Source organism: Lissotriton vulgaris, chromosome 7, assembly GCF_964263255.1.
Source record: "Lissotriton vulgaris chromosome 7, aLisVul1.2, whole genome shotgun sequence".
NCBI lineage: Eukaryota > Metazoa > Chordata > Amphibia > Caudata > Salamandridae > Lissotriton > Lissotriton vulgaris.
The window spans coordinates 343,162,746-343,186,496 of record NC_141695.1 but is presented as its reverse complement, the minus strand read 5'-3'; the positions used below and the strand labels follow the sequence as shown (position 1 = coordinate 343,186,496).

Genomic DNA, 23,751 nt, shown 5'->3' with positions numbered 1-23,751 from the left:
CTGGGGTGGCGTGGTGGGCAAAATAACGATGGATTAAACCCAGACCTGTGACTGGGGGTGAATGTTTGATAATGTTCAACATTCCGTCCATCATCTTTTTGTGTTGCATTAGAGCCCCAGAAAGGACACGTACTGTAGTGAGTGATAGGAGAGAGACCAGGCTCTGAAATCAGTGGATTGGAGAGACTCAGATAGCCCTGGCATGGCAGGGTTTGATGAAGAGTTCAGACTCTGCTGTGAATATGACGGGAGAGGCCGAGAGAGGTCAGGCTCTGGAATGGATGTGATGGGAGAGACCGAGAGAGGCCAGGCTCTGGAGTGGATGTGACAGGAGAGACCGAGAGAGGCCAGGCTCTGGAGTGGATGTGACAGGAGAGACGGAGAGAGGCCAGGCTCTGGAGTGGATGTGACAGGAGAGACCGAGAGAGGCCAGGCTCTGGAATGGATGTGATGGGAGGGACCGAAAGAGGCCAGGCTCTGGAGTGAATGTGATGGGAGGGATCGAGAGAGGCCAGGCTCTGGAGTGAATGTGATGGGAGGGACCGAGAGAGGCCAGGCTCTGGAGTGAATGTGATGGGAGGGACCGAGAGAGGCCAGGCTCTGGAGTGGATGTGATGGGAGGGACCGAGAGAGGCCAGGCTCTGGAGTGAATGTGATGGGAGGGACCGAGAGAGGCCAGGCTCTGGAGTGGATGTGATGGGAGAGACCGAGAGAGGCCAGGCTCTGGAATGGATGTGACGGGAGAGACCGAGAGAGGCCAGGCTCTGGAGTGAATGTGACGGGAGGGACCGAGAGAGGCCAGGCTCTGGAGTGAATGTGACGGGAGGGACCGAGAGAGGCCAGGCTCTGGAGTGAATGTGATGGGAGGGACCGAGAGAGGCCAGGCTCTGGAGTGAATGTGACGGGAGGGACCGAGAGAGGCCAGGCTCTGGAGTGAATGTGATGGGAGGGACCGAGAGAGGCCAGGCTCTGGAGTGGATGTGACGGGAGGGACCGAGAGAGGCCAGGCTCTGGAGTGGATGTGATGGGAGGGACCGAGAGAGGCCAGGCTCTGGAGTGAATGTGATGGGAGGGACCGAGAGAGGCCAGGCTCTGGAGTGAATGTGATGGGAAGGACCGAGAGAGGCCAGGCTCTGGAGTGAATGTGATGGGAAGGACCGAGAGAGGCCAGGCTCTGGAGTGGATGTGATGGGAGGGACCGAGAGAGGCCAGGCTCTGGAGTGAATGTGATGGGAGGGACCGAGAGAGGCCAGGCTCTGGAGTGAATGTGATGGGAGGGACCGAGAGAGGCCAGGCTCTGGAGTGGATGTGATGGGAGGGACCGAGAGAGGCCAGGCTCTGGAGTGAATGTGATGGGAGGGACCGAGAGAGGCCAGGCTCTGGAGTGGATGTGATGGGAGGGACCGAGAGAGGCCAGGCTCTGGAGTGAATGTGATGGGAGGGACCGAGAGAGGCCAGGCTCTGGAGTGAATGTGATGGGAGGGACCGAGAGAGGCCAGGCTCTGGAGTGAATGTGATGGGAGGGACCGAGAGAGGCCAGGCTCTGGAGTGGATGCAACGGATAGAGTTCCTGGTTGAAGAATTTCAGATGTCGTGTCTCCTTTTGTCTCACTGCGCTCCTCACCCGCCGTCCTCACGGAGCCTCTATCACAGCTCGACTGTCTTTTGAGTGCACCATTTATTCCTCGTGTGTGGTAAGCTGGTGCTGTCTCCCGCCCGCATCCCTTGTGTCCCCCTCTCCCACCCCATTGCTGTTATGCTTCTCTTAGTACCTACCGCATTCGTATCGGGGACAGCACTCAATCTGCGAGTCAAAAAATTTCTTCAGTTTGTGGCGAGGGGGACACTCCGGAGCTTCAGAGCAGAGATCACAGACTGATGCGAGACACGGAAATACAAAAGTAAAGTAGTGTTAGTGCAGAAACAGAAACACACAGCAGCGGCTGCACCTCGGAGGAGCAGGCACACAGCGGCGCAGCGGGGGAACTTCGGAGGAGCAGGCACACAGCAGCGCAGCGGGTGAACCTCGGAGGAGCAGGCACACAGCAGTGCAATCAGGCCCGGTTCTAGAGGGTGGGCCGGGTGGGCCGGGTGGGCCGGGCCCACCCAAACTTTGGCCTGGCCCACCCAAACATAACCCTTGGCCCTGGCAGTCACGTCAGCAAGGCCAGCAGAATATGGCCACTGCAAGTTAAAACGTTCTTCGAACGTTATCTTTCTTTAGGAGTTGCGTGATTGGGCCTGGGCTCGCACCCCCAATCACGCATCTCCTATTAGGCAGGTGGGCTGTGTCCCCGCCGACTCGTGCAGGTACATTAGGGGCACTGCGAAGGGGACAACTCCTTTCGTTGGAACTGGATTTGTGGATAATTCATTCTTTTCTGCTGGTAAAGAGGAGTTTGTTTTGCCGTTTTGTTTTCCTGACCTTCCTGACCCCTTGAGCTGTTTGTTTACCCGATCGGCTGTGACAGAGTTCGTAAGGAGCAGGTAAGAGAATGTGTGGATATTGTGTTTTTTAAATCTGTGAGAAAGACATACTTAGAACGCCGTGTTTATTTCATTTTCATTCACATCGTGTGTTTAAATCGTTGGTATCATTCATGAGTGGTTCTGCAAGGATGCACGACAGCTAAATGTCCAAATAACCTTGGGGATTGTTGATCTTGCTGGAGAGCGTTCTTTTGTTGGTTTGTAGTATTTAAATGCAATAGAACTGTAGTTAACGTGGATAGCTCAGTGGGTTACTGCCTTTGTCACAGAGATCCTTTGATACATAGGACAGTGTGATCAAAGACGTGTATACAAACCAGAATGGTATAATTAGATTTTTTTTTTGTATTGCTAGTTAGTTCGAATTTTCCCAGTATTTCATTATTCTAATGTTGCAATACAGAGTTTGGGCAGATATAATTTCTAATCAGTACAGCCAACCACTGGGGTATGCTTTAAATCCTGTGTTTGTGGTTCTCCAGACCTAACCCTCTTAATACATATTGCCCAGCAGCATGGATGAGATGTGATTCCTACACCTGGTAATCTTCATTAGCTTATGTGACATTCCCTATAGGCTGATTTGGATACTTTTATGAATCATTGTGTCTGCATAATGTGTGTGTGATGTACAGTACTGTGATACCCTACACTACGAGTAGCGCTATACAAGAAATAAAATGCATATGAGAGAGGGGCTATGGAGTGATGATGGGCTCTGTTGGAGGGTGGCAATGAGGGAATCCGAGGGGGCATCATGAGTGGTGGAGATACGGAGAGATGGAAGGCACTGGTGGAGGTTGTTTGTGAGGGAGTCTGAAGAGGAGGTCGTGGGGGAGGGGCTTTGGAGTGATGGGCACTGGTGGGGGGTGGTAGGAAGGGATTCTGAGGAGGAGGTCATAAGGGGGAGTTGCTTTGGAGTGATGAGGGGCACTGGTGGAGGGGTAGGAAGGGAGTCTGAGGAGGAGATCATGAGGGGGTGTTGCTTGGAGTGATGATGGGCACTGGTGGAGGGTGATAGGGAGGGATTCTGAGGAGGCGGTCATGAGGGGGGTTGCTTTTGAGGGATGGGCACTGGTGGAGGGTGGTAGGGAGGGAGTCTGAGGAGGAGGGCATGAGGGGCACTGGTGGAGGGTGGTAGGGAGGGAGTCTGAGGAGGCGGTCATGAGGGGGTGTTGCTTGGAGTGATGACGGGCACTGGTGGAGGGTGATAGGGAGGGATTCTGAGGACGCGGTCATGAGGGGGGGTTGCTTTTGAGGGATGGGCACTGGTGGAGGGTGGTAGGGAGGGAGTCTGAGGAGGAGGGCATGAGGGGCACTGGTGGAGGGTGGTAGGGAGGGAGTCTGAGGAGGCGGTCATGAGGGGGTGTTGCTTGAAGTGATGACGGGCACTGGTGGAGGGTGGTAGGGAGGGATTCTGAGGAGGCGGTCATGAGGGGGGGTTGCTTTTGAGGGATGGGCACTGGTGGAGGGTGGTAGGGAGGGAGTCTGAGAAGGAGGGCATGAGGGGCACTGGTGGAGGGTGGTAGTGGGGGAGTCTGAGGAGGCGGTCATGAGGCAGAGGGGCTTTGGAGTGATGAGGGGCACTGGTGAAGGGTGGTAGGGAGGGAGTCTGAGGAGGAGGTAATGGAGAGGGGCTATGGAGCGCTGAGGGGCACTGGTGGAGGGTACTAGGGAGGGAGTCTGAGGAGGAGGTAATGGAGAGGGGCTAAGGAGCGCTGAGGGGCACTGGTGGAGGGTAGTAGGGAGGGAGTCTGAGGAGGAGGTCATGAGGGGAAGAGGCTACGGAGAGATGAAGGCCAGTGTTGGAGGATGGCAATGAGGGAATCCGAAGAGGGGGAGGTCATGGGGAGGAGCTACGGAGAGATGAGGTGCACTGGTGGAGGGTGGTAGTGGGGGAGTCTGGGAGGAGGTCATGAGGGGCACTGGTGGAGGGTGGTAGTGGGGGAGTCTGAGGAGGCGGTCATGAGGGGGGTTGCTTTGGAGTGATGGGCACTGGTGGAGGGTGGTAGGGAGGGAGTCTTAGGAGGAGGTCATGAGGCAGAGGAGCTTTGGAGTGATGAGGGGCACTGGTGAAGGGTGGTAGGGAGGGAGTCTGAGGAGGAGGTAATGGGGAGGGGCTATGGAGCGCTGAGGGGCACTGGTGGAGGGTGGTAGGGAGGGAGTCTGAGGAGGAGGTCATGAGGGGAAGAGGCTACGGAGAGATGAAGGCCAGTGTTGGAGGATGGCAATGAGGGAATCCGAGGAGGGGGAGGTCATGGGGAGGAGCTACGGAGTGATGAGGGGCACTGGTGGAGGGTGGTAGTGGGGGAGTCTGGGAGGAGGGTGGCAATGAGGGAATCCGATGAGGTCATGGGGGAGGTGCTTTGGAGCGATGAGGGACACTGGTGGAGGGTGGCAGTGAGGGACTCAGGAGGAGGTCAATGGGGGGAGGGGTTATGGAGTGATGAGGGGCACTGGTGGAGGGTATTTGTGTGGGAGTCTGAGGAGGTGGTCATGGGGAGGGGCTTTGGAGTGATGAGGGACACTGGTGGGTGGCAAGTAGGGAGGGAGTCTGATGAGGAGGTCATGACTGAAAGGGGCTAAGGAGAGATGAAGTGCACTGTTGGAGGGTGGTAGTAAAGGTGTCTATCGAGTAAGAGGTCAGTGGTGGGACACCAATAAATACTTTTGCACCGGCGCTATAATAGACCCTGTAATGTTTTTGCTTATTTAATTAGCAGTTGGGTCATTAAGGCCACTGTGTAACATAGTTTAAAGTGTGTGGTAATTATATTTACTCTTATATTCAGGGTTTTCAGTTTGAAGGTGATTTTACAAATCTTTTTAGTGGGATTATGGAGAATGAAACCAGGTGGTGCCTGATATGGGGCTGGGGACCAAGGTTAGCTGTGAGTTAAGGTGCACGGTAGAGAGATTGTAGAAAATTGATGATCAGGCCTGGAAGGGAGTGTACTGCAGAGTCTGGGGTCAGATGGAGGTAATAATGAAGAGAGATTCTCTCTGAAAGCTGGCAACGAGGCAGGCTGAGTAGTGTTACTTGCCTGATACTCCCACCTCAGAAACCTCCTCTGCCCATCAAAAGGACCTTACATGGGAGCAAAACACTTTTTGAGAGTGTTAACGATTAGAAAGAGATTTGGAAAATAATGGAGGGCCCTGAATCTCCTGTTATCACCTTCTATCACACGCAGGAGTACAGTTTTTTTTTATTTGTAGGCTACCTCCAGAAGCGACACATTGAGCCCGCAGTGGCCCACCCAAATGCGCCCTTGGCCCACCCAAACAAAAATTCCTGGAGCCGGGCCTGAGTGCAATGGTCAAACCTGAAAAGAGTAGGCACATAGCAGTGCAGCGTTTGAACCATATAGGAGCAGGCATACAGCAGTACAGTGGCTGTACCCCCACGAAGCCTGGAGAAGCAAGCACACAGCAGCGCAAAGGTTGAACCTAAGTGGAGCAGGCACATAGCGCCTAGCGATCGAACCATGGAGGAGCAGGCAAACAGCAGTGCAAAGGCCAAACCCCAGCCGGACAGGGAAGCAGAAGCGCAGAGGTCAAAGCCAAGAGGAGCAGGCACCGGCAGTGCAGCAGTTGAACCTCAGAAGACCAGTCACACAGACGCGCAGCAGTCGAAGCCCAGAGGAGCAGGCACACAGCAGTGCAGTTGTCCAGCCCCAGAGGAGTAGGCACACAGCAGTGTAGAGGGTGAACCCCAGAGGAGCAGGCAAACAGCAGCACATTGTACTGAACACTGGCGTGGGTACGTGGAGAAGATAGGAGTAAGCATTACTAAAGCTTTGCACGGGTGCTCTCATGGCACGCCACTTGCTTACAACACTTTATGAAGGGCCATAAGTGCTATGCAAAATTGTGTTGCACTGCCCAAACTCGCACACAATGTACATCTTAGGCTTGGCCTGTGATGGGTTCATTGCCTACAACCGTGGTTAGTAGCCGGTGCTCTCTCAGTAAGCAAAGCTTAGGCCAGATGTTAACAATAGGAACAGATGCATTTAGGGCAGAATGTGGACCAGGATCAGATCTATATTAAACCTTTAAATGGGATCCTCGTGGGTACAGCTTCTCAAGGTGGAGTCATACTGCTGAGAGCAGTGAACTAGACTGAAAGAGAAGAAAGACTGAAGAAGGACTCAGGGAGCCATGGAGCAATGCTATGCATGATATGCAATGACGTATGAGGGCGGAACTAGGAGCTGGTTCCCAGTCCAGTCCAGAGAAGGAGGAACAGGAACTAATATGGTCCAAGATAGAAGAGAAGGAAGGGTTGGGTCATATGGGCCATGAAGGGCTGAGTGGTTAGATTGTATGGAGATGTCTTCCACTGAATACATACAACAAGGCAGAGATCGCTGAGAACTTGAGACAGTAGGAAATGGTCAGGATGGACCATGACTGTTTAGACATATATGGGCGAATGGACCCCACCGGCCCTGGCTGTGAAAGGTGGTTTGGAGAGAATTAGAGAGTCTTGGCTGTGAGATATAGACGATGCGACCTCAGAGCTGATACAGTGAAAATTGGACAGATGGGTTCAGAGAGCTGAGATAGTGCGATACAGAATGAAGGACACTGGGAACACCATCAGCGATGTAATCACTAGGCATGCCAAGAGGGATCATACAGAGACACATGAACTGGACAAGCCATGGGAGCGGTAATAGGGTTGTGGGGTGAACAGGCCCTTAGAGCTGTGAGTGTCAGAAATGGGCTGTACGTGACCCAGAGCTGAGGTAGTGAGATATGGACTGATGGACCTTGAGGACAGAATCAATCATGTATGCACTGGGCATGTCATCAGGGATCTGACAGTGACATATGGACTGGACAGGCCCTGAGAGCTGTGACTGTGTGAGAGGCAATGGATGTACCTGAGAACTGAGACAGTGATAGCTTTTATTAGATGAGCAACAATCCCTTTTCAAACACTACCCAGGTATCGCCTCCACCCTCCCAACCACCAGTGCTTAATTTGAGCAGGTAGTTTCTTATGCTCAGCACCAGCACTTAAACACTAACTCCAGCGCTTTTCATGAGCACTAGTTAGAGACACATTCATTTACGGGGAGAATACATGATTGGTCCAGAATCACAGGATGTTGAGCCGATGGCGAGACTCGTACCTGGTTCCTCAGCTACGAAGTAGGCAGCTCTGACCATTATGTCCCATCCTCTCCCCACTTTCATGGTTAGCAGTTGGTTCTGTTTTAGGTGCCGCTAAATTGAGAAATGGGCTGGAGCAAGCTGCTTCCTGACGAGAGTCCCGGCACTGATTTTTTTTTTACAAATTAACCACTTCCAACCACCATGCATAGATGTTCTCCTTGCACTCTTTGATGCTGCTCACTGCTCTCATTTTCACAATAAATCTGAAAACTTAGACTTTTCAGTATTATTTGGGTGTTGCTTCTGAACATTTTTGCTCTCCAGGTATGCCTCTAAAATGTAAGTACCCACTTTTAGCCCAACAACTCACCACAGTGATATTCAGAACAGCATGGTTCTTCCCCCGAGCCATCTATCTCGTCTAGACGGGAGCCGGTCTTCGTGCATCGTGGAGGCTCTTCACATGTAACATCCTTACAAGGATTCTGTGGAGTGACATAGAAACCACATAGGTCAGACTCAACACCCTGGAGAGGGGCGCAGAGATTGCTTTTTGTGTTCAAGGATGTCCTAAGACGAGAGTTCTACCTCAGCTGACATGCTGTGGTCACTGGTCGCGCTAAGTGATGCCTTTACAGCTTTAGGCCTCCAATGGCCATCTGATGGCGGGTACCCTAGACTCTACGCATCCTGGGTGAGCACTAGTAATGCATACCCCTGGCAAAGAACGGCTACGTTTGGAAACGCTGCATTTCAGGACAGAGGAGGCTTCACAGTGATAAACTGGTGAATGACACATCGGAACCTGAGACGGTGGATGGAGTAAACGATAATGCACAAATCAACTATCGCCATGGCCCCCGTTGGCCTGCTACCTTTACCCGTCTAAGAATAGCTTCCATGGAACTTACGTATGGAGTAGGTGTTGAAGGCGGAACCTGAAAATGTTGAAGAAACAGATAATTAGTATGTTTGCTATCCCAATAGTCAGTGCTTCATTTGAGCCAGTGGTTGCAGGTGGGGCCTCATCAGACTTTGACCCAGAACAAGTGAGTGAAAACCAACACAAAAGAAGGAAAGAAGGAGGATGGGAAAGATGTCAAATCAGTGACAAAGGGAGAAAGCAGGGACGAAACTGAAGGTGCAGAAGTGAGGGTGGGAGTGTCGATGAATTAAAGCTGCAGTAGGGGAAACCAAGACCACACAATACCACGACCTTCCATCGCACTAGTGGCAGCATCTGAGCAAAGGTCTGGGCCCAGCACCAGGGGCCATATTATCAAGAAAGGGCGATACATTATCGCTGCTTTTATCTGCAGGAAACTGCCGCTAAAGCGGCGATAATGGGCTTGATAATATGCCCTTGTGAATTCCCATAGCAGCCCAGGTTAACACCAGAACCTGGGCTGCTATGGGAATTCACAAGGACATATTATCAAGCCCATCACCGCCGCTTTAGCGGCAGTTTCCTGCCGATAAAAGCGGAGCAAATGTATCGCCCTTTCTTGATAATATGGTCCCTGGTACTTTACAGATTAAGCAATGCATCTAGTCGCCATTGTAATACCCCATAGCATTCTTTATAATATTTTCAAGGGGTGAGGTGGGAGAGGGTACGTACTGGTGAGATATGGAAACTTTAGATTACAACAGAAGTGCAGGAGACAAAGAGACAAAGAAAACTACAGCACAGCAGAACTACTGTGATACCAACACTGGAGCAGCAGTCTCTGCCAGCAGCAGCAGTGTTACAGAATATCGTAGCCAGAAATATCACATGACCACAACAGTACATCCTAAATATTGTTTACAAAAATATCGGCCCATTGGATGTAGGTTTTCTATTATAAGCTCCACTGGAGCGATATTTTTATATATGATATTTAAGACATGATATTTATGTCAGACACAATCCCAACAATGATATAACAGTACCACACCGGCAATAGTATGAGAGGAAAACACAATGGACATCCTTGGGCCAGACAGAAAGGAGCAAAGTAGATGAGAGAGAAAAGGGAACATCTGAAGAACATTCAGGGCGTGTGTTCAAGAATAGAAAGGATTGTGGAGACTGGTTGGGCTGGGACAGACAGCAGGGAACACACCAGGACAATTGGAAAATCTGAAGACCATTCGGGCCTGTGTTCAAGAATAGGAGAGAATGTGGACATTGGGTGGACTGGGATAGACACCAACGGAGATTAACACTGAGTGAAGTGGACAATCTGTAGAAGATGAAAGGCCTGTGTTCAAGAATAGAAGACACTGTGGAGACCAGGTGGGCTGGGATAGACACCAGGGAACACTTAACACAAGAACTGGAAATCTGAAGACCATTCAGGGCCTGTCTTTCGACAATAGGAGGGTCTGGAGATTGAGCGGGCTGTGAAAGACTCATGAGGACACCAACACAGGCGGACTGGATGAGCGCAGGAATGAGAGAATTGGAAAATCTGGACAACGTGTAACCAGGCTGTGGTGGAACAAGCAGAATGGGTGGGGTTAGGACAGGCATGGGAGCAATAGCTGTGAAAGAGCAAGGGTAAAGGTGAGCTCGGGTAATGTCTGTTTCAGGAGCAGTATTGCTAGGGAGACTAGAGGAAAAGATGCAATAACAATGAAGATAAAGCCTGGGTTAAGCTGGAGACCCGGTGAGGTCGGTGTGGTAAGAACAGTCAAGACATTGTTCTGTACGTTTACTGTCGGAAAAAGGTGAATCCCCCCTCGGGCAACCAGGACCGTTGTGAATAGGCTATTTCGGTGTTGGACTTGTGCTATAAAATGAGCAGCTGGGTGGGCTTTGGAAGACCCGGGGCAATCATACGGATCAAGCAAGGATGCAGAGGAAGGTGAATTGGGAGTAGGATAAAAATAGGCAGCACTGGCCTGGTAAGTTTCTGTGCCTGGAAAGTAATGAGACCCATCAGCCATACAGCCAAAGTTGGGGTACACACGAAGAATTAACGGGGACCACCGCATTCATGCAAACATATCTAACAAGAAGAAAAGTACACAGAACTTACTGTTGATTTTGGAACTGAAAGGGAATTTAAAAGTGAATAAGGTTAGTGGTTGGTTTTATATTAACACAAACAGCCCCTGTATTGAGTACTACGTGAGGACTAAAACTGATAAATCATGAACTGCAAACACAGACTCAAAAACGTCTCTGCTAGAATATTTAGCACACCGAAACAACTCCCTACAAAAAAAGCGACAAGCACCTAACCCACTGGCAGCCTCCAATCCTGCTAGGACTTGTAAATTATCCTAGACCAACTCTAGATGGGAAGTGGGTTAAGTAGTATTTATGGATTAAAAAAAGATTGGAAGCATTGTATGCAAGAATTTATTGATGGTAGATACTTTGGTACCAGTCATTGGTTTATATGTCTATATCTTTACATGGATCCCACACTGAGCATTTTGTTGTTAGCAATTTCAGTTTTTACTTGCAGTCTTAGCTGAGTCTCTCCTTGTAGCTCTCACTTTCTGCACAACAGGCCTCATTACGATGTTGGTCGGAAAGAAATCCAACCTACGCCTTGTCTAAATCGGATCTGACCGAAACGTTAGGCGAGTCCGACCCACCCATTACGATGTTTCCTAACACAGTTCGGAAAGTCTCCCATTGACTTCAATGGGAGCCTGTGTTCTCCGACAACACAGGATCCCATTGGAAAAAAAGGGGGGTTGTGTAAAACCTTGCACCCTGTCGCAGGCACCCCATGGTGCCTGCCACACTGTGCATGATTAAAGGGGTGTACCATGGGTACCACCACGGTCCCCTGCGCAATGTCTCAGGGTGAAAGGGAGCCTGCCACAGGCCCCCAAAGTCAGTTATCCGACAGCCGTTCCGTGCAGTCCAGACTAATTTGGAAAGGCTATCAAAATCCTACTTTGTAGTACCTCGGTCGGAAATGCGGTCCGTAGAGCTGTACAATTTGGATCCAACCAACTCAGAGTCTCCAAATGCTGGTTGGAACCGATTCGGAATGACCGAACGGTTACCTTTTTATTGTATTTGGTCAGAAACATAGGTTCCGCCACGGTACAGGAGACTCTGACTGCTGTTTGGAGCCTGTCCGACTGACATCGTAATGACAAAGTGTATAAGCACATATTTTATCACCGCCTTGCATTTGTACATCTCCAGATTCTTGTAAGGTATTTAGCCCCAGTATTAAGTGTGTACACTTCTCATGTTCGGCTTGTCCTCATTTAGAGAGGGATATGACACCGTCATGCAGAAGGAACATTAGCGCCGCAAACATAATTCCGTGTGGATTTCCCATTTTATTCACAGTGTATTTCTGCTATCAGAAACGGTTATTGCCACATTTTATTCATGCTATATATCTGCTTTTATCACATTTTATTCCTGGTGAATTTCTGGTATCAGAGACAGTTTTTACCACATTTAATTTCTGGCATATTTCAGCTATCAGAGACAATATTACCACATGTTTTTCATGCTGTATTTCTGCTATCAGAGACGGAATTACTACATTTCATTCCTGCTGTATTTCTTCTATCAGAGATGGTATTACCACACTATACTCATGGTGCATTGCTGCAATCAGAGACAGTATTAACACATTTAATTCCTGGTGTATTTCTCTTATCAGAGATCGAATTTTGATATTTCATTGCCGCTGTATTTTTGCTATCAGATGGTATTCCCACATTTCATTTCTGCTGTATTTTTCCAATCAGATGGTATTACCACATTTCATTCCTGCTGTATTTCTGCTATCAGAGATGGTATTACCACATATCAATCCTGCTGTATTTCTGCGATCATAGAGGGTATTACCACATTTCATTCCTGCTGTATTTCTGCTATCAGAGATGGTATTACCACATATCAATCCTGCTGTATTTCTGCGATCATAGAGGGTATTACCACATTTAATTCCTGCTGTATTTCTGCTATCAGAGATGGTATTACCACATATCAATCCTGCTGTATTTCTGCGATCATAGAGGGTATTACCACATTTAATTCCTGCTGTATTTCTGCTATCAGAGATGGTATTACCACATATCAATCCTGCTGTATTTCTGCGATCATAGAGGGTATTATCAGATGTTATTCCTGCTGTATTTCTCCAATCAGAGACGGTATTACCACATTTCATTCCTGCTGTATTTCTGCTATCAGAGAGGGCATTACCTCATTTTATTCCTGCTGTATTTCTACTATCAAAGATGGTATTATCCCATATCAATCCTGCTGTATTTCTGCTATCAGAGAGGGCATTATCACATTTTATTTCTGTTGTATTTCTGCTGTCATAGACGGTATGTTCTCATTTTATAAATAGTGCGGGAATAGGATAAATGTGTATCATTCTGAAAAACCTAGATTTTTGCTGCATCCGGACTACATTTAATGAAAATAGCGGTGTGCTTTCATTCATTCAAGTGCTCTTACCACAGCGGTATTCTGGGCAGCAGTCTGCGTTGACATCAAACCTTTCTTGTGTGTCAAACCCAGGGCCACACACTGGAGGACTAGGACAGGGCAGCTGGCACTCTGATGATGGAGGAGCAGGGAAAGACAACAAGAAAGCAAAGCATTACTGGAGATAGACCCAGAGGCCTGGTCCTTGTTATGTAAACACTGTGCATGGTTGACAAGCCATGCTGAGGCAGACGTGCTCCCATGAAAGGGACAGGACTCTTTCCTCGGTTCATTACCGTCCAAGATCATTCTTTAAGGATAGGAAGGTCAGGAGGGACTAGAGAAGAGGTTCACTCAACACATGATTGCACTGTATGCTTGGATAAAAAACAAAGAGCAACCCCAGAAAAAAAGATGCGGAGATTACTGTCACTTTATGATGTGAGGCAATAAGAGATAGACTGGACGGGCCCTTGCAGTAGTGAGAGATAGACTGGACGGGCCCTGGAGACAGTGAGAGATAGACTGGACGGGCCCTTGCAGTAGTGAGAGATAGACTGGACGGGCCCTTGGGACGATGAGAGATAGACTGGACGGGCCCTTGCAGTAGTGAGAGATAGACTGGACGGGCCCTTGAGATAGTGAGAGATAGACTGGACGAGCCCTGGAGACAGTGAGTGATAGACTGGACGGGCCCTTGCAGTAGTGAGAGATAGACTGGACGGGCCCTGGAGACAGTGAGAGATAGACGGGATGGGGCCTGGAGACAGTGAGAGATAGACTGGATGGGCCCTTGCAGTAGTGAGAGATAGACTGGACGGGCCGTTGAGATAGTGAGAGATAGACTGGACGGGCCCTGGTGACAGTGAGTGATAGACTGGACGGGCCCTTGCAGTAGTGAGAGATAGACTGGACGGGCCCTTGGGACGATGAGAGATAGACTGGACGGGCCCTGGAGACAGTGAGAGATAGACTGGACGGGCCCTTGCAGTAGTGAGAGATAGACTGGACGGGCCCTTGAGATAGTGAGAGATAGACTGGACGGGCCCTGGAGACAGTGAGTGATAGACTGGACGGGCCCTTGCAGTAGTGAGAGATAGACTGGACGGGCCGGGAGACAGTGAGAGATAGACTGGACGGGCCCTTGCAGTAGTGAGAGATAGACTGGACGGGCCCTTGAGATAGTGAGAGAAAGACTGGACGGGCCCTGGAGACAGTGAGAGATAGACTGGACGGGCCCTTGCAGTAGTGAGCGATAGACTGGATGGGCCCTTGAGATAGTGAGAGATAGACGGGATGGGCCCTGGAGACAGTGAGAGATAGACTGGATGGGCCCTTGCAGTAGTGAGAGATAGACTGGACGGGCCGTTGAGATAGTGAGAGATAGACTGGACGGGCCCTGGTGACAGTGAGTGATAGACTGGACGGGCCCTTGCAGTAGTGAGAGATAGACTGGACGGGCCCTTGGGACGATGAGAGATAGACTGGACGGGCCCTGGAGACAGTGAGAGATAAACTGGACGGGCCCTTGGGACGATGAGAGATAGACTGGACGGGCCCTTGAGATAGTGAGAGATAGACTGGACGGGCCCTGGAGACAGTGAGTGATAGACTGGACGGGCCCTTGCAGTAGTGAGAGATAGACTGGACGGGCCCTGGAGACAGTGAGAGATAGACTGGACGGGCCCTTGCAGTAGTGAGAGATAGACTGGACGGGCCCTTGAGATAGTGAGAGAAAGACTGGACGGGCCCTGGAGACAGTGAGAGATAGACTTGACGGGCCCTTGCAGTAGTGAGCGATAGACTGGATGGGCCCTTGAGATAGTGAGAGATAGACGGGATGGGCCCTGGAGACAGTGAGAGATAGACTGGATGGGCCCTTGCAGTAGTGAGAGATAGACTGGACGGGCCGTTGAGATAGTGAGAGATAGACTGGACGGGCCCTGGTGACAGTGAGTGATAGACTGGACGGGCCCTTGCAGTAGTGAGAGATAGACTGGACGGGCCCTTGGGACGATGAGAGATAGACTGGACGGGCCCTGGAGACAGTGAGAGATAAACTGGACGGGCCCTTGGGGCGATGAGAGATAGACTGGACGGGCCCTTGAGATAGTGAGAAATAGACTGGACGGGCCCTGGAGACAGTGAGTGATAGACTGGACGGGCCCTTGCAGTAGTGAGAGATAGACTGGACGGGCCCTGGAGACAGTGAGAGATAGACTGGATGGGCCCTTGCAGTAGTGAGAGATAGACTGGACGGGCCCTTGAGATAGTGAGAGAAAGACTGGACGGGCCCTGGAGACAGTGAGAGATAGACTGGACGGGCCCTTGCAGTAGTGAGCGATAGACTGGATGGGCCCTTGAGATAGTGAGAGATAGACTCGATGGGCCCTGGAGACAGTGAGAGATAGACTGGACGGGCCCTTGCAGTAGTGAGAGATAGACTGGACAGGCCCTTGAGATAGTGAGAGATAGACTGGACGGGCCCTGGAGACAGTGAGAGATAGACTGGACGGGCCCTTGCAGTAGTGAGAGATAGACTGGACGGGCCCTTGGGACGATGAGAGATAGACTGGGCGGGCCCTGGAGACAGTGAGAGATAGACTGGACGGGCCCTTGAGATATTGAAAGCTGGACTGGACGGGCCCGTGAGATAGTGAGAGATAGACTGGACGGGCCCTGGAGACAGTGAGAGATAGACTGGACGGGCCCTTGCAGTAGTGAGAGATAGACTGGACGGGCCCTTGCAGTAGTGAGAGATAGACTGGACGGGCCCTTGCAGTAGTGAGAGATAGACTGGACGGGCCCTGGAGACAGTGAGAGATAGACTGGACGGGCCCTTGTGACGATGAGAGATAGACTGGACGGGCCCTGGAGACAGTGAGAGATAGACTGGACGGGCCCTGGAGACAGTGAGTGATATACTGGACGGGCCCTTGAGATATTGAAAGCTGGACTGGACGGGCCCGTGAGATAGTGAGATATAGACTGGATGGGCCGTTAAGATAGTGAGAGATAGACTGGACGGGCCCTGGAGACAGTGAGAGATAGACTGGGCGGCTCTTCAGACAGTGAGAGATAGACTGGACGGGCCCAGGAGACAGTGAGAGATAGACTGGACGGGCCCTTGAGATAGTGAGAGATAGACTGGACGGGCCCTGGAGACAGTGAGTGATAGACTGGACGGGCCCTTGCAGTAGTGAGGGATAGACTGGACGGGCCCTGGAGACAGTGAGAGATAGACTGGACGGGCACTTGCAGTAGTGAGAGATAGACTGGACGGGCCCTGGAGACAGTGAGTGATAGACTGGACGGGCCCTTGCAGTAGTGAGCGATAGACTGGACGGGCCCTGGAGACAGTGAGAGATAGACTGGACGGGCCCTTGCAGTAGTGAGAGATAGACTGGACGGGCCCTTGAGATAGTGAGAGAAAGACTGGACGGGCCCTGGAGACAGTGAGAGATAGACTGGACGGGCCCTTGCAGTAGTGAGCGATAGACTGGATGGGCCCTTGAGATGGTGAGAGATAGACTGGATGGGCCCTGGAGACAGTGAGAGATAGACTGGACGGGCCCTTGCAGTAGTGAGCGATAGACTGGATGGGCCCTTGAGATAGTGAGAGATAGACTGGATGGGCCCTGGAGACAGTGAGAGATAGACTGGACGGGCCCTTGCAGTAGTGAGCGATAGACTGGACGGGCCCTTGAGACAGTGAGAGATAGACTGGACGGGCCCTGGAGACAGTGAGAGATAGACTGGGCGGCTCTTCAGACAGTGAGAGATAGACTGGACGGGCCCAGGAGACAGTGAGAGATAGACTGGACGGGCCCTTGAGATAGTGAGAGATAGACTGGACGGGCCCTGGAGACAGTGAGTGATAGACTGGACGGGCCCTTGCAGTAGTGAGAGATAGACTGGACGGGCCCTGGAGACAGTGAGAGAAAGACTGGACGGGCCCTTGCAGTAGTGAGAGATAGACTGGACGGGCCCTGGAGACAGTGAGTGATAGACTGGACGGGCCCTTGCAGTAGTGAGCGATAGACTGGACGGGCCCTGGAGACAGTGAGAGATAGACTGGACGGGCCCTTGCAGTAGTGAGAGATAGACTGGACGGGCCCTTGAGATAGTGAGGGAAAGACTGGACGGGCCCTGGAGACAGTGAGAGATAGACTGGACGGGCCCTTGCAGTAGTGAGCGATAGACTGGATGGGCCCTTGAGATAGTGAGAGATAGACTGGATGGGCCCTGGAGACATTGAGAGATAGACTGGACGGGCCCTTGCAGTAGTGAGCGATAGACTGGACGGGCCCTTGAGACAGTGATAGATAGACTGGACGGGCCCTGGAGACAGTGAGAGATAGACTGGACGGGCCCTTGAGATAGTGAGAGATAGACTGGACGGGCCCTGGAGACAGTGAGAGATAGACTGGACGGACCCTTGCAGTAGTGAGAGATAGACTGGACGGGCCCTTGGGACGATGAGAGATAGACTGGACGGGCCCTGGAGACAGTGAGAGATAGACTGGAAAGGCCCTTGCAGTAGTGAGAGATAGACTGGACGGGCCCTTGCAGTAGTGAGAGATAGACTGGACGGGCCCTTGCAGTAGTGAGAGATAGACTGGACGGGCCCTGGAGACAGTGAGAGATAGACTGGACGGGCCCTTGCAGTAGTGAGAGATAGACTGGACGGGCCCTGGAGACAGTGAGAGATAGACTGGACGGGCCCTTGTGACGGTGAGAGATAGACTGGACGGGCCCTTGAGATATTGAAAGCTGGACTGGACGGGCCCGTGAGATAGTGAGAGATAGACTGGACGGGCCGTTAAGATAGTGAGAGATAGACAGGACGGCTCTTCAGACAGTGAAAGATGGACTGGACGGGCCCTTGAGATGGATTAAGAGATGGACCGGGAGGGTCCATGCAGCTGAGACAGTAAAAGATGGAGTAAATGACCCAGAGAGTTATGACTGTGATGGGTGGAGTCGATAACGTCGAGATCAAAGGTAGACTGGCATGAAAGCAGAGACAGTCATAGTTGAATGGCTGATTCATGTGATCTTAGACAGTATGAGACTAGTTGGCTGAGCGCTAAGACAGTGAGAAATGAACTGGACAAGCAGTTCGAGCTGAGACAGTGAAAGATGGACTGGGCAGGCCCTGAAAGCTGAGACAGCGAGAGATGGGCTAAATGACCTCTGGGAGATGAGACCGTGAGAGCTGGACTGGTTGGGTCTTGAGAGCTCAGACAGCAAGAGATGGCCTAGATGAGCACTGACAGCTGAAACAGTGAGAGGTGGACAGCACGGACCCTGACAGCGAGAGGCGGGCAGCATGGACCCTGACAGCGAGAGGCGGACAGCGTGGACCCTGACAGCGAGAGGCGGACAGCATGGACCTTGACAGCGAGAGGCGGACAGCATGGACCTTGACAGCGAGAGGCGGACAGCATGGACCCTGAGAGCTGTCAGTGAGAGATGGGATAGATGAGTACTGAGAGCTCAAACAGAGAGAGGTGGACAGCACAGACCCTGACAGCGAGAGCTGGACAGCACAGACCCTGACAGCGAGAGCTGGACAGCACAGACCCTGACAGCGAGAGCTGGACAGCACAGACCCTGACAGCGAGAGCTGGACAGCACAGACCCTGACAGCGAAAGGTGGCCAACATGGACCCTGGCAGCTGACAGTATAGATATGCTGAATATTTTCTCCTAAAAGATACAACGAGGGATGGGTTGGCTGGAGCCACTGTGAGTGAAGACAGTTAAAGATGGTTGGGATGTTTCTTCAGCTCTAAGTGTCCACATGACAACTTACTGCATTCATATTCCGGACAGCAGGGGTCTTCTCCAGAACCTTTTCCAGAGCCTTCGTCGACCTGGTGAGGGATTGCGCCTGTCTTCTTGCAGCCTTGTATTTTACATGTCACCATATGACACAAGTCCTCCGGCTATAGGGGCACAAAGAGCAGCTGTCAAGAACCAAACTCACGGGTATACGGGCACACGTAACAGCACACACTGCCTTCCCTTCCCGTCTCTCTCATTTCCTTCCTCACTCCTTTAGTGGTGCAAGCATTAACCAGAAAACACAACACACATTGCAGAAAACTTTAATAAGCCAAAGCATATATGTATACAAAATCAGAATGAAAACAATACATTAAGACACCAGACATCTGAAATATAATGAATCACACTGAGAAAAGAGAGAACGAAAGTGGAATGCAGGCTGAAACACAAAGTAGAGTAGCCATCTTTAAAAGGACAGAGATTGAGAAACAGAACTTAAAGAGCAGCATAGAAGCCTGACTCGTAGGGGAAAGCTTCAGGGACAACCTCCAAAAGAAATAATACTGCATTTTGAAATGTCAAATGGTGAAATGTATTGTACTGTTCCTTAGAGGCTTCAACAACAAAAGGGTTTCATCCGAAGAACTTAAGAATGCTCTTCAGAATTGGACCTCAGCTTAAATAAAGTATTGCATGTCTATAATCGACCCCACAGCCTTCAGGGCTCCCCTCCTGTTTCCTCCCTTGTCAAACCTTATCTGTATCCTTACTGGCTTCCATTAGTGGTATCTTTCGTACTATCCCTGCCTACAGGGCTCATTCGTCTGTTCGGTCTCTGTGTATAACACCTGTAAGGTACCGCCATGGGGCTCCCAGCAGCGCAAAGCTTCCTACTTCCTACTGCCAGATGTCAACGAATATGGAGCATCTTTGCAATATGAAGAGGGGTGGACTCGTTAACAATGATGAACATGGGAAACATATAAAATCATTAATATTATCTAACACCGCTGCAATAAACTCGTTTGAGATGCAATAATCCCGGTGTTTGCCAATGCCTTTGTGTTGAAGACAGCCAGAGACATCAAACTGGTGTTTGTTGCTCCAGTTTCCAAGGTTTTAAGTAACGTTTAATGTTTTCTTTATGAGCATATTTTTCCTGCACTCAGAAATGTACTGATTATGCTCAGGGTCACACACGGTGAGCTTTGCCTGTGATCATTCTCTGGGAGACTGAAGAGGTGGGACATTTACAACAAGCAACAAAAATGGAAGCTGAGCATTCTGGGCAGTTTAGCCGGGAAGGTATCTAAATGTTGACTCGGGTCGGACTCAGACCCCTGGGAATCCCCCAGGGAAGGTCTGCGAAGGAGGAATGAAATGTAGAAAATGTTGCGCCGTTTCTTTGATTAGTAAACGAAAAAAAGCAGCCCAACTTGGGTGCAGCCCTTCCAACCTAAGACTTGTCAAGAAAGACATCGTGATGGGATGGGAGACGTGTCAGAAAGATCAAGGAAGACCGAAGCAGGTCGTCCTCCACTGCAAGTCATCTAGGGAAGCCAAGAACATGGCTGCAGACCTACGAGTGGGGTGGAAAGATACCTGCGATACATTCAGAAGACAATCAAAATAGAATAGCGAGAGCTGAGCTCACTGACAATGCAAATAACTCCAAACTATAATTAGTGGAATTAAAGGATACAGTTCTAATACTACAGTGATTACGGCGTTATACTTTTGCAGCTGAAGTATAACGGCTTGTGATTTGTTTGCAGTGGCCTTTGTGCTGTACACTAAGGCCCTTTTGCAGGACCTCTGGAAATCAGCACCAACTGGCTGTAAAGACATATTTGCGCCAGCACCATTTAGTTTAGCCTTTTAAGGGGGTAATCTGGCCAAGGGTGGTAGGAGGCTACTGACGATACCAGCGTGTACACTGAAGAGGATAAATCCTACTTGAGAGGTTTCCAGGTTAGAGTAGTGGTTTTTGGACACTTTCTGTCGCCATGCTACTCCAGCAGCGGGAAGTACTTGGCTCAGTTTTATTTCACATTGCAGCAGCTGACTGAGAAGGCCTTCTGAAGTTGCCTAGATATACATCCTTTGCCATCCTGTACTACCTTCACGGCTCATACACAACACAGGTGGGCGTGAGCAAGTTCTTTCTTAACTTGTCACCATGTTCTTTTCAATTCTTCAACTCTCCACCACGAGTTTGGCCCATTGCATCTTCTCAAACGCGAGTCAGTAGGATGACTTTGGAAGTAACAGCAAGATGGGACTCCTTGCCTTCAAGAGCGCATCCTTGTGATGCTGTTGGCTGGGCTCAGTCAAGGAGCGTGAGCTTCGGAGAATGGGGGTGTTAGAAAGGCATGTCTTTAGACCACGAGCAGTCTATGGTAGAAAGAAGCTAGGCAACAAAAGCATAACTTTACCAACCCGCTTTTGGCCATAATCCGATCATCACTGAACTTACTGTAGGAGTAGGTGAGTAGGAACAAGCAGAGATAGAACAACAGAAGCTGGGTGAGTATCATCAGAAATTAGATCTAACATGTTACATTTTAAAATATCAAAACAAAAATGATTGTGAAAGTACTTTTTATATCTAGTGACAAATAGGCGGTGATGGTGGAAAGACAGAGAATACCAAAAACATAACAGTAACCGACTGACTCTTAATTACTTCATTCAGTGTACAAAGAAACAGGCGAGGTGCTTACCGTTGTATTGGGTACTGAAAAGAAAGTGAGAGAGAAACATTTTAATTTTACATCTTATCTGACCTCTAACTCTCTCATAAAAAGACATTGTACAAACAGCTAGTTAAGATAAACAGGGAAGTTGGATGCATATTCCTCTTTCGTTGAGTGACTCTAAGTGGCCTGTGTTCTGTGATATGGGCTACTGATCAGAGACACCCCCTAATCTAGCACTCTCATACCTTCATGTCACTCGGAATGGGGGAGATAGCATGCATGGCAGCATGCACCGTTTGGAGACAGGCAAATATTGGAAACAGAGAAATATGTTCATTGATACTAATTTGGAGACTCGAGAAACCTGGCAGGGATTTCTCCTAACACGTTAGTGACTACTGTTAGCATGAGTGACCCACCCACTCATCTACCCTAACCAGTGTCTACTTCTAGCTTGAGTGCACCACCTCCATTCTTCCACCCTAGCCGATCAGTGAATGTCACTAGCTTGTTTGGACAATCCCAGCCTCCTCTCGTCCACCCAAAACCAGCAAGTGACTATTACAGGCTTGAATGGCACGCCCCACACCCACTCATCTACCTTTCTCCAGTCAGAGACTACTACAAGCATGGCAAGCCCACCCCTACTCATCTAGACGTAAACAGACGGTGACTACAACCAGTTCGGTTGCCACATCCCTACTCATTCACTCCTAATAGCCTGGGTGCCCCGTTCTTACTCATCCATCACTAACCAGTCAGTGATTACTGCAAGTCTGTGTGGCCTGCTTCCAATCATCCACCCCTAACAAGCCAGTGATTACTACTATCCTAGGTGCCTTCTGTTCATCAGCCACTAACAACTCAGTGACAACTACTAATCCTAACCATTCAGTTGGGATGATAATGTCCCCTGCATGGTATACGTGCATGGACCAGTGCCCTGGGTAATCCAACTGCATATTGGACTGGTATCTTAGCTTTCATTGCCTCAGCTTGCACTTTCCTCTGGTATGGGTACTGAGGCCTAGGCCTTGCCATAGAAAATCTAAGGTCCACAATCTGGAGGGGCACGCCAAGCGTAACCACTGTAGTGGCGTGGGACTACCTTCCATACCCTGGGTTGTTGACATACAGCGGCGGTGGCATCATAACACATATTTGGGATTCATAGTCCTGATCAGACGTTTTTGCTATTTGGGGGAAGTGCGGCCTACTGGCCTGACTCGTGTGAAGTTCCACTGAGATTATTATTATTATTATTATTATTATTCCGAGTTTTGTATAGACATATAGGCCAATAGGCATCCCCGGGCTTATCAGAACATAACACAGCTACAAGAATGCAAGGATTAAACAGAGAACAAAAAAGTTTTTAAGAGTTTACGAAACCTGAAGAGACTGGCTTCGGAGCGCAGTTGTAGGGGCAGTGAGTTCCACAAGGAGGCCACAGATTAACAACAAGACCCTTGTGCTGACATTTCGTCTGTATTTTCAGTGAAAGTATGGATGGTGGATGTGTGGGACACATCTTCTGCTGTGCGGTACAGTCACCTTTACTCCCCCTGCAAACTATCTGTGCTGCAATAGAGCAGAACTTTCCTCTGCAGTGCACTCTAGCTCTTGACTCCTTTCTCCGTGACAACAGTTTTTTGTCTATAAGCTCACAGAATGTTACAACAGCTGCTCTGAGGCACTCACTGGGCTATTGTTTTGTCTGTACTTACCACATTCATACTCCTCGCAACACACGTTTTTAGTTTCTACCTTGCTGAGGACCCATCCAAACTCACAGTCTTCAGGTGTGGGGCATGTTGGTGGGCACTCTGGTGATAGAAGGAAAGAGTAAAATAGACACACCAGAGTTAGTGCTGTCGGATCAACGTGTGCCTGTGTTTGTAAAACAAATTGGATTCACTACCTGCTAACAAATGTTATAATGATATTACAGGTCAGTTAGAAGTCTGTGACTGCATAGGCAATAAAGCTGAAGGCCAGGTTCCTTTAAAGGCCTCTAAATTCTGAAGCAACATGACCTATTCCTTTTACAGACAGAAGGATTGTCATTTCTTACGAAACATGGTCACAAAGTCACCCAAACCCTTTTTAAAACATCTTTTGTCGCTTGCTCCTATTTATAAGTCTGATATTCTAATTGTATATATGTAGAATAAATGAGAGATCTATAATTTGAAAGTAAACACAGTAATGTACAGGTCGTAATTTGCTTCA

General features: G+C 49.8%; 1 protein-coding gene across 1 annotated transcript in view; it reads right to left on the bottom strand.

The window, feature by feature from the left end:
- Window positions 1-1,765: 1,765 nt before the first annotated feature.
- LOC147701547 (uncharacterized) overlaps window positions 1,766-23,751 on the bottom strand; it is a 116,651-nt gene continuing 94,665 nt past the window's right edge. Inside the window, exons 18-25 of the mRNA XM_086929352.1 lie at window positions 23,247-23,345; window positions 21,544-21,557; window positions 18,846-18,978; window positions 13,058-13,159; window positions 10,644-10,657; window positions 8,499-8,555; window positions 7,988-8,102; window positions 1,766-1,875 (exon numbers count right to left, since the gene is read on the bottom strand). Of these exons, the coding sequence (XP_086785478.1) occupies window positions 1,766-1,875; window positions 7,988-8,102; window positions 8,499-8,555; window positions 10,644-10,657; window positions 13,058-13,159; window positions 18,846-18,978; window positions 21,544-21,557; window positions 23,247-23,345 (644 nt within the window). The remainder of the gene's footprint in view (window positions 1,876-7,987; window positions 8,103-8,498; window positions 8,556-10,643; window positions 10,658-13,057; window positions 13,160-18,845; window positions 18,979-21,543; window positions 21,558-23,246; window positions 23,346-23,751) is intronic.